Below are 15,725 nucleotides of genomic sequence, written 5' to 3'. Positions count from 1 at the left end.
AATTTTCCTACATTCATGGTTCTCACATTCCATGTCCCAATCACCAGTGTCTGCTTACAACTGTTCCTCTTCCTTTGTATTTCCATACTTGAAAAGTTCATGAGAGAAAAAAAAATGGGACAAGCTTCACAGGCCTAGGTTATAGTATATAGATTGACAAATACAGCAAGAAATGCACAACCAAGAGAGAATAATATCCAGCACTGGACTTTCTAAACATTAAGTCCCTGTGCTCATCAAAAACTTTTTCCATTAGGGTGAAAAGAAAACCTACAGACTGGGGAAAAAAACATTTGGCAATGACATCTTAGACAATGGGACAATGGTCTCACAATGAAAGTTTACAGAAAATTACAGAGCTTTCACAAGGAAAACACTGATAACTCAATCACAAAATGGGCAAAGACATGGAAAGACTTTTCAAAGAGGAAGAAATATGGATGGCCAACAGACACAGGAAAAAATGCTCAAGAAAGAGGAAAATTTAAACTACAGTGAGCTACCACCTCACCTCAGCAAGAGTACAATAAATGTTAAAGAGGATAGGGAGAGACTGTAACACTCACGCATTGCTGGTGATATTGCAAAATAGTACGACCATTCTGAAAGGCAGTTTGACATTTTCTCAAAAAGCAGAACATAAAAATTCCATGTGACTCAGCTAGTGCACTGCTATAATATACCCCAAGGAAGATAGAACTGAGACACGAACGGAGATTTGTACACCAGTCCTCACAGGAGTGTTATTCACAATATCAAGAAAATGGAAACAGCCCAAATGTTCATCAACAAACAAATAGATTGAGAAATTATGGTACACTCATATAATGGAATACTATGCAGCACCGAGGAGCAATGATTTCACAAAATATTGTATAATACTGTCTAAGGCCACTTTTGCAAAAATCAAAGATTAACTGGTAAGATGTATATTGCAGTCCAAAAAAGGAAAGAGAGGGGACTGTAGGAGCAGAAAAACATGAAGAGGAAAGTCACTAGGATAACAGAGTTTGGGGGCATGTGTGTGTGTAAAGGAATTAGGAGAGATCCATTGGGGACCTGAAAAGGCAGGGCAATGGTGGTTGTTGTTATGTCGCTTGTGACTCATAGCAACCCTGTGTACAAGAGCTCTATACGCTCTTCTATCCTGTGCCAACCTAGCCATCTCAAATGCACTTATTCCCACCGCTCCAGTCACAGAATCGATCCATCTCATCAAAGGTTTTTCTCTGCTTCACCGCCCCTCCACTCTGCCAAACATGATGTCCCTCTCCAAGGACCAGTCCCTCCTTGCAACATGCCCAAAATATGTCAGACGAAGCTTCAGAATCCTTGACTCCAGGGAACATTCTGGCTTCACCCTCTCCAGGACAAACCTGTTTGCTCTCCTAGCAGTCCATAGTAAATTCAACACTCTTCTCCAGCAATGGTAGGCATCATCAATAGTGATTCATTTTCTAAAACATCACGGTGCATCTGATTCAAGCCATAGTCTTTCCAATTACTAGCTATGTATCCAAGACCTAGACAATGAATATGAATGACAGAAAAAGAATTGATGCCTTTGAGCTGTAGTGTTGAAGAGGAGCACTAAACATCCCATGGATGGCCAAGAGAATGAATAGGTATGTCTCAGAGATGGTGCAGCCAGAGTGATCTTTGGAGGCAAGAATGATGAGGCTTTGCCTCACATACTTTCAACATGTTAGAGGCGCTATTTCTTGGAGAGGGACATGATGTTGGGAAGGGTGAAGGGTCAGTGAAGAGATGAAGACCCTCAACCTGGTGGATTGATAAAGTGACTGCTGTAATGAGCTTTTAGGTGTCATGAAGTGTGAGGATGGTACAGGATAAAACAGGGTTCAGATCTTTTGTTCATAGTGTTGCTATGAGTCATGCTTGACTTGACGGCACCTAACAACAACAACATATGAATGATTATATGAAACACAGTGTGAATGAAGGAAAGTATGAAACACAATGTATGTGAACGAAACATAATGTATATTAATTTTGTATGCAAAGCAATATTTTTTAAAAGGTATAAATAAAAACAAACAAAATACTAGACCAGTTGCTGACTGTGAAACAGACCATTAAATACTCAGGTGCAAGTTCAAATTGAGGCTCAAGAAAGTGGAATAAGCAAGTCCACAAAGACCAAAATATGATCTTGAGTCAATCCCATTTGAATTTAAAAATCACCTCAAGAATAGGTTTGAGGCATTGAACACTAATGATTGAAGACCATAAGAGTTATGGGATGACTCTGTGAGATACTATCAAAGACGTCATTCATGAAGAGAGCAAAAGATCATTACATAGATATCAGAGACTTTGATAATTGCACTAGAGTGTCAAGAAGTCAAAACAAAGGGAAGAAATGTGAAGGAAAAGAGCTAAAAGAGAAGATTTTAAGGGGCAGCTGGAGAAGAAAAAGCAAAGTATTTTAGTGAAATGTGCAGAGCGTTGGAATTGGAGAAGAAAAAAGGGAAGAACTTGCTTGACATTTCTCAAGCTGAAAGAACAAAACAAATTCAAGCCTCAAGCTGCAATACTGAGAGATGATGTGGACAAAATCTTGAATGATCCAAGAAGAATCACAAGAAACACAAAGTCACTGTACCAAAAAGAATTGATCAGCACTGAGACAGTTTAGGAGGTAACATAAGAAAAAGAATTAATGGTAGTGGAGGAAAATGGTTAAACTGCACTGAAGGCATTGGTAAAAAAATGGGCCCTGGAATCAATGGGATACCAGTTGACATGTTTCAACTAACAGCTGCAATCCTGGCGTGCTCATCAGCCTGTGCCAGAAAATTTGGAAGCCAGTTACCTAGCCAACTGGCTGGAGGAGATCCATATTTGTCCAAATTTCAAAGAAAAGGATTCAAAAGAATGTGGAAATTATCTAGCAGCATCATTACTATCACATGCAAGCAAAATACTGCTGAAGAGCATCCCAAAACGGCTGAAACAGTGCTGTGGCAAGAAATTGTTGGAGGTTTAAAGTGGGCTTAGAAGAGATTAAGGACATCATTGCTGATGTTAAATGCAATGAGGTGTATGTGGTGTTGTTGTTGTTGCCATTATGTGCCATTAAGTCGCTTGCGGCTCATAACGACCCTAAACCCTCCTCTATCCTATGCCAACCTCACTGTTTCTAACACACCTACTCCTCTTACCTTAATCACTGAAGTGATCCACCTCATTGAGGTTCTTCCTCTCTCGTACGTCCCTCCACCCTTATCCAACATGATGATGTCCCTCTCCAGGGACTGGTCCCTCTTTGCAACATGCCCTAAGTATGTCAGACAAAGCTTCAGAATCCTTGCTTCCAAGGATCAGCCCAGTTTCACCCTCTCCAGAACAAACTTATTTGTTCTCCTAGCAGTCCATAGTATATTTAACACTCTTCTCCAGCACCACAGCTCAAAGGCATCAATGAGGTGCATAGGAAATCAAAATCTCAGGCTGAGATATAGAATGTGAGAAGGAAGACAAAGAAATGAGTTGACACTGGCTGGCAGTTCAGTCACAGAAGATCCAAGCTTGAAGCTAATATTTTATCTGTTTTCTCTCACAATGAACCCATAAAGAAAGCATCACACAACATGAGGGAGCCTGGAGAGCATTATTCTGAGTTAAATATCTCCGTCACAAAAGGAAAAATACTGTGTAACACTGCTGTTGTAAAATAGAACAGATGAGGGGAAGAACTGTCCAAAAGGACCATATGAGTAGGCATTATTGGTATGACAATAACCTGGAACAAAGGGTGCATTGCATTATTAGGTGGACTTGGAGAGGGAATGGAGGGAAGAAAATATGCAACAACAAAAAAAGCAGGGGAACAAAATTATAATCTTTTTTTAAAGTTAACTTGGGGGGGAAGGAGTGGGAGGGAGAACTATGAATGATCAAAAATCCAACTTTTCTATAAACTTTCATTAAAATGACAATAAAATAAAGCTTAAAATAAAGTAAATGTTTCGATGTTTAAAAAAAAAAATTCCTGCCTTTATAGAACTTACATTCTTTTGTTATGTGCCTTCGAGTTGACTGCAACTTGTAACGACCTTATGCACAACAGCTCTGAAGCCTGCCATGTTCTGAGCCAGTCTCACAGCCTCCGACACACTCCCATTACCCCAGTTACTGTGGCAATCCATCTCATTCAGTGTCTCCCTCTCCTGCACTCTCTCCACTCTTCCAAGCACGATGTTTTTCTCCAAAGAGTGGTCCCTCCTGACAACATGCACAAAGTATGTGAGATGGAGCTTCAAAATCCTTGTCTCTAAGAAGCAGGTTGGTTTCACCGCCTCCAAGACAGACCTGTTTATTGTCTTGGCAGTTCAGGGTATGTTCAAAGCTCTTTTAGAGCACCACAACTCAAAGGCGTTGATTTTACTTCTGTCACCCTCAGTCTTTGACAGCTCTCTGATGTATAGCAAGTAATTGTGAAAATCATGGCCTGGATTAGGAGCACCTTAGTCTCTACACTGACATTGTTGCTTTTTGACACCCTGGAGATATCCCTAACAGCAGATTTTCCCAATGTATTTGTCTTTTGATTTCCTGACTGCTGATACCAAGAGTGCGGATTGTGGGCCTGTTGTTGTTGTTGTTGTTGTTATGTGCCGTTGAGTCGGTAGCAACTCATAGCGACCCTATGTACAACAGCCCTAAACCCTGCTCTGTCCTGTCCCAATCCCATTGCCTCTGACACACCCATTCCGATTACCCCAGTCACTGAATCAATCCACCTCATAGAGGGTCTTCCCCTCCTGCACTGTCCCTCCATTCTACTCAGCATGATGTCCCTCTCTAAAGACCTGTCTCTCCTTACAACATGTCCAAAGTATGTCAGATGAAGCCCCAGAATCCTTGCCTCCAAGGAGCAGCATGGTTTAATCCTCTCTACGATGAATCTGTTTGTTTTCTTGGCAGTCCATGGTACATTCAATACTCTTCTCCAGCACCACAGCTCAAAGGTAATTCTCCTTCTATCCTCCCTAGTCATTGTCCAACTCTCTGATGCATAACAAGTGATTGCAAAAACCATGGCCTGTATCAGGCTGACCTTAGTCTTCAGAGAGACACCGTTGCTCTTGAGTACTTTAGAGAGGTCCCTAACCGCAGACTTTCCCATCGCAATATGTTTTTTTATTTCCTGGCTACTGGTGCCAAGAGTGTTGACCGTGGAGTCGAGCAAACTGAAGCTATGAACAATCTCAATCTCTTTGCCATCCATCCTGATGCTACCGATTGGTCCAGTGGTGAGACTTTTTGTCTTCTTGACATTGAGCCTCAGTCCATATTGAAGGCTGCAGTTCTTGATCCTCTGCAGTAAGTGCATGAGGTCCTGAGCAAGGTGAAATTGTCAACAATCTCAATCTCTTTACCATCCATACTGATGCTGCCAATTGGCCCACTGGTGAGAATCTTTGTTTTCTTGATGTTGAGCTTCAATTCATGTTGAAGACTGCAGTCTTGGTCTTCTGCAGCAAACGCATCAGATCCTCTTCTGTTTCAGGGAGCAAAGTTGTGTCAGCTGCATAATGCAGGTTGTTGATGAGTCTTCCTCCAATCATGATGCCACATTCCTCTTCATCAAGTCAAGCTTCTAGAATGATCTGTCCTGCATATAGACTGGAAGTGTGTGGAGAAAGGATGAATCACTGCCTGACACAATCCTTCCTTGATTTTGAACTATGCATATTCTCTTAGGAATAGCCAATAAAAGGAAAAAGTAGTAAAGAATGTTGTTTTTATTATATGCTGTTGAGTCAGAACTGACTCACAGATGACCCTGCAGCAGACTTTCAGAAGCAGTAAATCACACAAGAGGAAATTGTTTCTCTTTTTCCCATGGAGAAGCTGATAGATTTGAACTGTGTGCCTTTGGTTTGGCAGTGCAACTCCTTAGCAAAAAGGACGAAATGCTATTTGACAGTGTGACTCACTTCTAGGAATAGAATGTGGAAAGAAATAATGATGTTCTCATGGAGAAAACAGGCAACCACTCCCTTGAGCAAGGGGTCACAACACTGTCAATGACAAGTAATGCTGCTTGTGTGTTGACATCACCTATGCGGTGTCTTCTCCTTGATCCAATCTAATCAAGAAAAAAAAAACCCAACAACCTAGTAAACAAACTCAAGCTGAGTGATATTCTAGAAAATCTGACCAGCTGTCCTACAGAATGCCAAGATCTTGAAAAATCAAGAAAAACTGGGAAACTGTACAGAATAAAATCCAAGAAGACATGATAATTAAATGCAATGCAGGGTCTCAGATTGGATTTGAGAGGTGTAGGGGAGAAAAGACTTTAGTGGAAAATTGGTGAGAAGTCAACATTTAGTGGACCGATATTTATTTCCTAGTTGTTGCCATAAGACAACATGCTTATGTGTAATGTTTGCATTCGAGGACACTGAGTGAAGAATATATGGAAGCTCTATATTGTTTTTGCAACTTTTTCTTTAAACATTTTTTAATTGAAACAAAAATATTCCACATAGCAACAAACGGGGAGTGGAGTTTGAAAGACCAGTTAAAGAAAAGGGCAGGACATTATAAGAGACAGCAATGGGGGGATTATCTACCTTTGCTCACTTGCATGGTAGGTGAATATTACTGTTCATCACTTTGCCTAAGATAAATACAGCTGGGTCGGGGGGAAGGAGGGGCAGCTCTGGTGGCCTAGTGGTAAGGAATTGCACTGCCAACCCAACGGTATATAGTTTGAACCCACAGTCTCTTTGGGAGAAAGATGGGCAATCTCCTCCCATACAATTTACTGCCTCACAAAGTCCACTGGAGGCTCAGCTATGGGTCAGTTCTGACTTGATAGCACACAACAACAGCAATGGAAAAAAGAACAGGCTAATTATTCTTATTCCACTTGCTAGAAGAGCTCTCGACTTCTCCACCTCTGGGTCTGTGCTCACAATATTATGTCCTCCTTAATTTTTTCCCAGTTTAAGCCTGCTTGTCCTTCTTGTCACGGCTTCGATGTTACTACCTCCAAAAGACACTTACTGCTGGCTTTTCTTCATTGTTGTTGTTAAGTGTCATCGAGTCACAGACGACTCATAGCGACCCTATGAAGGAGAGTCCTCGGCGCTTGGGTGCCTTTCATCCTCTCTCCAGGTTCACAGGGTTTCCGGAGGCAAGCTATTAGGGAAGTGGATGCCACTCCTCCTTCCACGCTTGTTTTAATCGTAGAGCTCCACCCCACTCTCTGTCCGCATTGGGTAACCAACCATTAACACATTTGAGACATCCGTGTCACAGGGTTCATTACTATGTACAGTTCTTCATTACTATGGTAAAAATGAGAAGCCCTGAAGGTGCAGTGGTTAATTGTTCCGAGATTTACCAAAAGTTTAGTAGTTCTACCAAGCCAGCTGTTCCTTGAAAGAAAGACGAATGTAGTATGCTTCTGTGAAAACTGTTGTTTTCATGGGAAGGTGCCGTTGAGCCAACTCTGACGCACAGCGACCCCATGTACAATAAAGGAAGTGTTCCTGACCCAGTATCATCTTCACAGTCTCTGCTGTGTGTGAAGTTGTGGCTCTCGCTGAAGAAACAAGGATGCACAGACTTGATCTCACACACTTGGCATGTCATCAGGAGGGGCGAGTCCTGGAAAGACTTCAGCATTAGAGTTTTATTTTATTTTATTTTTTAGTGAAAGAAGAGTTAAGATTGTTGTGTTTTTAAACAGTTGAAACTGCACAAACAATAGCTAACTTTTGACTAGATATTTCAGTCATGCTTTCCATCATTTTTCAAACTTTGCCAGTATAGATTGTACATTTATGATCTAGATGTGTTTGAAAAATATTATCAATGTTTATATTGATTATAAAGTAATATTCACCAGATAACACACATGCTCATTTACATAAAACAAAGATTCTTGTTTGTGAAGAAAAGCAACATAGTATCTTCTTTAAAAAATGTTTTTGTGGTGGTTGCTGTTATGTACTGTCAAGTTGACCATAACTCATCGTGACCCTATGCACAACAGCTCTTAACCCTGCTCTATCCTGAGCCAATATCACTGTCTCTAACACACCTACCTTTATTATCCCAGTTACTGTGTCAATCCTTCTCATCCAGGGTCTTCCTCTACTGTGCCATCCCTCAATCCTTCTCCAAAGGCTGGTCCCTCCTGGCAACATGCTCAAAGCAGGTGAGACAGAGTCTCAAAATCCTTACCTTCAAGGAGCAGCTTGGCTTCACCCTCTCCAGGACAGACCTGTTAGTTCTCTTAGCAGTCCATGGTATGTTCACTAATCTTCTCCAGCAGCACAACTCAAAGACATCAATTTTTCCTTTGTCATCTTTTGTCATTGTCCAGTTCTCTGATGCATAACAAGTAGCTGGGAAGACCATGGCCCATACCAGGTGCATTTTGGTCTCTATACTGACATCAGTGCTCTTTAACACTCTGGAGAGGTCCCTGAGAACAGAATTTCCTAATGCAATTAATCTTTTTATTTCCTGACTTCTGGTGCCAAGATTGTTGATTAGTGGAACCAGTCGACCTGAAATTGTTAACAATCTCAGTCTCTTTTCCATCTTCATGATGCTGCCAATTGGCCCAGTGGTGAGAAACTGTGTTTTCTTGATATTGAGCTTAAATTTATATTTCAGGCACTTGGTGTGCATCTGAGAGCTGGACAATGAATTAGGATGACAGATGAAGAATTGATGTCTTTGAGCTGTGGTTTTGAAGAAGAGTGCTGAATACTCCGTTGACTGCCAAAAGAACAAATAAAAATGTCTTGGAAAAAGTACAGCTAGAGTGCTTCTTGAAGGCAAAGATGAAAAGGCTTCCTCTCACATACTTCAGGCATGTTTCTAGGAGAGGCTATTCCTTGGAGAGGGACACGATGCTTAGAAAGAAGGAGGGTCAGCAAAAGAGGGGAAGACCGTGAACCAGGCGGATGGCCACACTGACTGCGGCAATGGACTCTGGTGTGTTAGGAAGTGTGAGGATGGCTCAGAATAGGAGAGGGTTCAGATCTTTTCATAGGCTTGCTACAGATCATACTCACTTTAATGGCATGTAACAAGTGTTCTGTCATATGTGTGGACATTGTGCTAATTCACCCAACAGTGGATGGAGTTGTTTATTGAAAAAAAAATAAACACACAACTCAGTGACCATGGAGATATGTCAAAATTTATATCACTGCTTCTAAGTCTTTCAAGGATTCTGGAGGTTGTATAGGAAGTGGCTGACACTGAGCAAGTGTACGAGAGGAACCACCACTCTGAGGTCTTGAGCTCAGGGAGCTATGATGGTAGCAGGGACTAGAGTGGCATCAAAAGAGAAGGAGAGTAGGAGATGGGTTCCAGACGTGTGGGAGAGGGGTCCCAGCCCTCTCAGAAGAGAAGATGATGAGAGAAAGGTGACTCCCAGTTTCCATGCATAAGCAGATTGGGAAAGAGGCTCCATTGGACAGGTTGAGGGTCAGGTCTGGCAAAATATCACAGGGTCTGGATTTAGGATGTCATCAGATTTAGAATCTGTGAGAGAACTACAGAGAAGCTCTCCTGACTGAGGAACCACATGCCATTACCAACATGAATTATAACCTGTTTCCTTGTGTAGTAAATCCCTTAGCACTTAGTACGGTTCTTAGTACGGTTCTGTATAGACATTGCAACAGAATTCTGACTCAGGAATAGAGCAGTAGTATTTATGTTGGAATTAATTGAAGCAGAACATGAAGGCCATTTATGATCTCACTGGAATTAGTATTATACCATAGATGTTGTTGAAAGAGACGGGTAGAGGGCGGGTAGAGAAGTGCAGCAATGAATGAATGGTAATCCAAATTCTCTGTAAATGTTCATTAAAATTATTTTTTAAAAAAGAGTTCTTATCTCAAAAAAAAAATAAAAAAGAAAGAGACATTTCGTCTTTGTAAAAATCTTTAGAGGTCAATAGTGCGCACCCCCATGCTTCCTATTCTCTTTTTACGCTAGTGAAGGTCTCATTAACCAGAAGAGTATACGGCTCTGCCTTAAGATCTATGTTATGGTAGTTAAAATTAATCTCTTAAGGAGACGGATGGATTTAAATCTGGTTCTTGAATTGTTCCTTTAATTTTAACAATGAAATTGGATTATGGTGCTTTCAAGACCAGGAATTGATATTTGCCTTAAATGATAGAGCCCCCAAAAGGAAACAGGGTCAAGTTGTACCCCATATGTGGGCTGTGCGGGAGAAGTCCAATTTATTCCACCACTCCCCCTCTCTTCTCCCCTTTAATCCTCATCAAAGAAGGCTGCAGGAGGAATCTGCTCCAAGGGCTCAAGGAAGAGCAGCCTCCTGGAGGGCCAGGAGTTTAATATCCAATGGGCCTTCCAGCCCTCTCTAAACAATGACTCCAACTCCTAGGTACCATATCTATAAACAGCAGAACGAAACATTTCCCAAAGCCCGGTGGAGAAGTTTAACTCTGTCTAAAAGTTGTTAAGAGTGAGATGACATTGATTAACAGCTGGGGATACCTTTTTGTTTGTTTGTTTCCTGTGCACTATCATCTGATCCCTTCCAATCCAAAACCGTAAATGGAATTTCACAAGAGGGGGGAGGAGTTCTTTGAAGAATAAATAGTAGCAACACACAACTCCCAGTGGGCTGCTGTGGAATCCACTGGCTTCTTCCAAATCTTCAGGAAGGCTATCAGGTAACAGGTAACAAGTTGGTGCAAAGGAATCTAAGTTTCTAGGGTGGTTTTAGACTATGGAGCTTTGGAAGGTGTGGGGGCAGCAGGGAATCAGGCAGAGGCATCTGGAGGCTGCACCAGGAGGACAGATGCAAGTGCTGAGCTTGAACTGCACCAGGACAGGATGTCCTCTTAAGGGAACTCTTCTCTAGGCCACTGTGCTGACACTTGCAAAGTGGTGCAGGTGCCACCAGGCCCTCTGTGCTCATTCCTGCTTCAGATACGTCAATAATCTGAGGTTAGCAGAGCAGGTGACTTCCATCCAGGCCCTTGGGCATCTCTGTCCCCTTCCGTACCTCTGTCTCCTTCCTGCTTTGCAGTCTAACTTCCCAAAAGAAAGAGAGAGAAGGTGATCCTTGCCACCCCTCCCCTGTCCCGGGGTGCTGCCCTCAGAACACTTTGCAGACATCATTGGTGCAAAAGGTCCCTCAGTCGGGGAGCCTTCGTTATTTCAAGGCGTCCCTCTGTCACCGCTGCTCCACTGATGGACAGGCAGCTGTTGCTCTGTCTGATGAAACAGAAGTCAATAACCTTCTTTAGAACTTTTCCAATCAGTTGTGCCCCAGAAATAATGTCCGGGGGGGGGGGAACAAAAAAGATTTCTAAAAAAATTAACAATTTAACCAAAGAAATGGTTATCAGAAGCCCAGCCCCAGAAGTAGACAAATAGAAGAAGCAGCAGAGATAGCTCCGTCCATGAGCTTGTCCACTACAATTCCATTGACGTCTTGACAGGAATAGTTTCTTCTCTATTGCCTCCCTCCCTTGTCTCTCTCTTTCCCAGTTCATCCCCTTCCCTTTCTCCTCATTCTTCTACCTCTCTCCTTTCTAACCTCTCTTTTTCTCTCAGGTTCTCTCCATTATCTTCATCTTCTTCCATCCTCTCTCTTCTTCCTCTACTCTCCTCTCCCCTACTCTCTGCTCCCCTCACATACTCTCCCCTCCCCTTTCTTCCCCTCACCTCTCCTCCTCTCCTCTCATCTCCTCTCTTCTCCTCCTCTCTACTGTTTGCTCAACTCCTGATCCCTTCTGTCCCTTCCTCTCCTCTCGCTACCACCAACACTGATGGTTGCCTTTTCTCCCATCTATGCTGACCCTTGATTTTCTGACCAGGATGAGCAGGTGTTAGAGGTTTCAGATAAAGGACCCAGCTTTCTGCAGCCTCTGAACTTTGAACTCAATCCTGGAAGGAAAAGCATGTCTTGTGCCAAAGCTAGAGGGGGAGTATTAGAAGGAACACTATTAAAGTACCACCTATCTATCCAACAAGTGATCTTTCCATTCTCATAAAAAAATAAACCAGAGAGCCAAACAGACTCCCCTTAGGTCAGTCCTGATTCACGGCCTCCGCACACGTGTTAGAACCTCACTCAGAAGAGCTGTTTGTATGTGAACCTTGATAGTAGATCATCAAGGACTCCTCAGATGGAAATAATTGATGGATTGAATAAAAACTCCTGCCTTGCCTAGGCCATTTTCTTCGACCTATCTCAGGGTCCCCCAGTAGCTGCTATCTGAGGGCAGTATCTGCTTGTCCAGTAGAAGCAGGCAGGAGATGAGAGTAGAAGTTCTGCTATCTAATCCTCTCTGGTTGGTGTCCATCCCCACTGTGGGTACAAGGGAGAGGGAGTCCGATTGGGCAACCCAAATATCTAGGAGTCAGAAAACCTGGGCTCTCACCCTACAGGCATCCCTATCTTGTTGTGTGAACTTGGACAAGCCCTTTCATCTCTCTGTGCTGAGTTTCTTCCTTCTGTGGCAGGAAGGTACAGACTGTAATCCTGGGTGATGGGGCTCCTTGGATGTTTCTGGCACATGGAGGGTATAACAGTGCCTGGGGTGACAGAATAGGAACTGAGGTCAGGTTATGGGGAGGCACGGAAGAGTCTCATGGGTGGTGGGTGTGGGGTCAGAACTCCCTCTGAAGCTCCATGACTTAAAGGATCTTTACTTTCAGAGCTGACAGTAGAGAGAATGTCATCGCTCCTGACCCTGGCACTGTTGGTGGCTGGGCTCTGCCCTGTTGTCTTGTGCTCAAACAGCACACTCACTCAGGAGAATCAAGTCAGTGACAACGAGACCCACCTGAACCTGACCCTGGCCTTCAACAACGCCGACTTCACCTTCAGCCTCTACAAGCAGTTGACTTTAAAGAAACCCAGCAACAACATCGTCTTCTCACCATTGAGTGTCTCTACAGCCTTGGCTTTTGTGGCTCTGGGGGCCAGAAACACGACCCTGAGAGAGATTCTCCAAGGCCTGAAGTTCAACCTCAGAGAGACCTCTGAGACTCAAATCCACCAGAGCTTCCAGCACCTTCTGAACACCTTCAACCACACAGGTGACAAGATGAACCTGAGTCTGGGCAATGCCTTGTTCCTAGAAGAGAGCCTGATGCTGCTGGAGAAGTTCAAGGAGGACGCCCAGGAGCTGTACAGAGCTGACATCATCCCTGTCAACTTCCACAACACCTCTGCTGCTGTGAGACTCATCAATGACTACGTGGACCACAAAACCCATGGGGAAATCATGGACTTCATCAGTGGCCTTGACCCTGACACTCTCATGATCCTGGTAAACTACTTCTTCTTTAAAGGTGAGTGTGGATTGGGTTTCCCAGGGAAAAAACAACTTAGTTGTGGCACCAAAGGGCCATTTCTCTACCAGCGGCAGGAAGGGAAAGCCACCGAGTTGTGTGTGGGCTGGGCCCATAGCACAGTCACGTTCATGGCACTGCTCTCTGTTCAGGGACTTTTTCAGACATGAGTCTGTCAGTTATTCTTGAAAGTGTTTGTTTTAGGACCAGGTGTAGCTGAGTGTTATCTCATCGATCCTGACTCAGGTTAACATTGTGTATGTGGGACAGATTGCTTCACAGTATATTCAAGCACTGACCTCCAGAAATAGATTATCAGGCTTTTTTTCCAGTGCACATCTGGATTATTTCAAATTACTGACGTTTTAAGTAGGACTTGACCCTTAACCTCTATTACCACTCGGGACTCTATCCAAAGACTTCTCTTCATGGACTTCCAGGTGGCCAAGTATACCTTACTCTCTTGCTTCTGAGCTCAGCATCCATTGGATTTTGCAAGCTGTAGAAAACACTGGAGGAAACTGCCCACCTTGGAGCCACTCGTGCATTTGAACCATCAGCAGCCTCGGGTTTAGCATCACAACGCCCTACTGACTTTGCCACGAGAGCCTCCTGCTACACAATTCACTCCCTCCTGCCCTCACTCATTGCTACTAAGTCAGAACTAACTCACAGCTAAACCACAATTGGGCTTCTAAGATTGCAATTTGGACAGAGGGTGATTGTCCATCCTTTTCCCCTGGAGCTGCTAGTGAATTAAACTACTGCAGATGCATAGCCTTTCGTTTAGCAGGTCCTTTCTTTACATTTAGATCCAACCTAAGTAGTTGGTTTTGGAGGCTGTAGAGATGAGAGGGGCTGTGTAGGACCGAGAAGGGCTGCAATCTTGGACTTAGAAAGCCTGAGGGTAGAGCAGGACCAAGTGAGAAGTTGAAGTAGAAAAAGCATGGCCACCCAGGAGCTGACTCTACTTGCATTAGATTCTACCTAGAGGAGAAGGGAAAAAACTAGGAAACTCACATTTACATGTTTGGAAACCTATGACTACTTTGTTCAATTTCAGCTCTGAAGGGTCAGTGATGGGGTCCCTATTTGTTAAGTAGGGAAATAAAGTCCTGGAAAACAGAGGGACTTATCCCAGGATACAGCTAGTGCATGGTAGAGATTCAAACTTGACATAGACCATTCCCAAATTCTTTTTTCATCTTCTTTTTAGTTTGGGAAGAAATTGTACTAAATCCAAAGACTAGAGCAGAAACCTAAATCTAAAGCCCAGATTGGCATAGTTTCTGGAAAAGGTGAGATCATAATTAGGCTAGATGTTAACATCACATTGATGTCCAAAGCAGATCATTTTTATGACCTTTACAAAATGTCACTATCATTATTAGATTTAGAATCTCAGTCATGACTGTATCTTACACAGGAATTGCAGTTTTGTTTTGTTGGTGTGTGTCAAGTCAGCTGTGACTCAGAGCATGCCTACGAACAACAGATCTGAATCTGACCTTAATCTGTGCCACCCTCACCGTCTCCGACACACTGGAGCCCACTGGTACGGTCACTGTGCCAGTCCACCTCCTTCAGGGTATTCCTCCCCTATACTGACCCTCCACTTCACCAGGTGTGATCTCCTCCTTCAAGGGCTAGTCCCTCTGCACAATTTGACCAAAGTATTTGAGATGAAGCTCCACCATTCTTACCTCCAAGGAGTACAATGTTGACACTCTCTTCAAACATGCTTATCTGTTCCTTGGAAGCCCATAGGATATTCAGTACTCTTGTCTATCTATCTATCTATCTATCTATCACAAAGACAGAAGAGGAAAAGAAGACCAAAATGGATGTCAGAAGAGACTCTGAAAATTGCACTGAAGCGTAGAGAAGCCAAAGCACAAGAAAGAATTGAAGATACTAAAGAATTGAATAGAAGGTTTCAAAAGGCAGCACGCGATGACAAAGTAAAATATTGCAATGAAATGTGCAAGGAGTTGGAGTCAGAAAATCAAAAGGGCAGAACTCGCTCAGCATTTCTTAAGCTCAAGGAAATGAACAAATTCAAACCTCAAGTTGCTATAATCAAAGATGTTTTAGGCAGAATATTAAATGATCCAGGAAGTATTAAAAGAAGATGGAGAGAATATACTGAATCACTGTATCGAAAGGAATTGGCAGACACAGAAGAATTTCATGAAACAACATATGAACCAGAGCCTATGCTGATGAAAGAAGAAGTTCAGGCTGCTTTGAAGGAAATAGCAAAAAATAAGGCCCCAGAAATAGATGGTACACCAATTGACATATTTCAGCTAACAGATGCTGCCCTGGACGTGCTCACCAAGTTGTGCCAAGAAATCTGGAGAACAACCACTTGG

At 43.0% G+C, this 15,725-nt stretch overlaps 1 protein-coding gene across 1 annotated transcript in view; it reads left to right on the top strand.

Moving 5' to 3' along the window:
• Window positions 1–15,725, top strand: part of LOC102870706 (alpha-1-antichymotrypsin-like) — a 32,954-nt gene that overhangs the window by 7,895 nt on the left and 9,334 nt on the right. Inside the window, exons 2-3 of the mRNA XM_006879193.1 lie at window positions 12,517–12,520; window positions 12,712–13,350. Coding sequence (XP_006879255.1) covers window positions 12,517–12,520; window positions 12,712–13,350 — 643 coding nt within the window. The remainder of the gene's footprint in view (window positions 1–12,516; window positions 12,521–12,711; window positions 13,351–15,725) is intronic.

This window comes from Elephantulus edwardii, unplaced genomic scaffold (assembly GCF_000299155.1).
Source record: "Elephantulus edwardii isolate Elephantulus edwardi_28Jun2011 unplaced genomic scaffold, EleEdw1.0 scaffold00002, whole genome shotgun sequence".
NCBI classification, from domain to species: Eukaryota; Metazoa; Chordata; class Mammalia; order Macroscelidea; family Macroscelididae; genus Elephantulus; species Elephantulus edwardii.
Note: the sequence above shows the minus strand (reverse complement) of the source record. Positions and strands in the feature narration are given on the sequence as shown.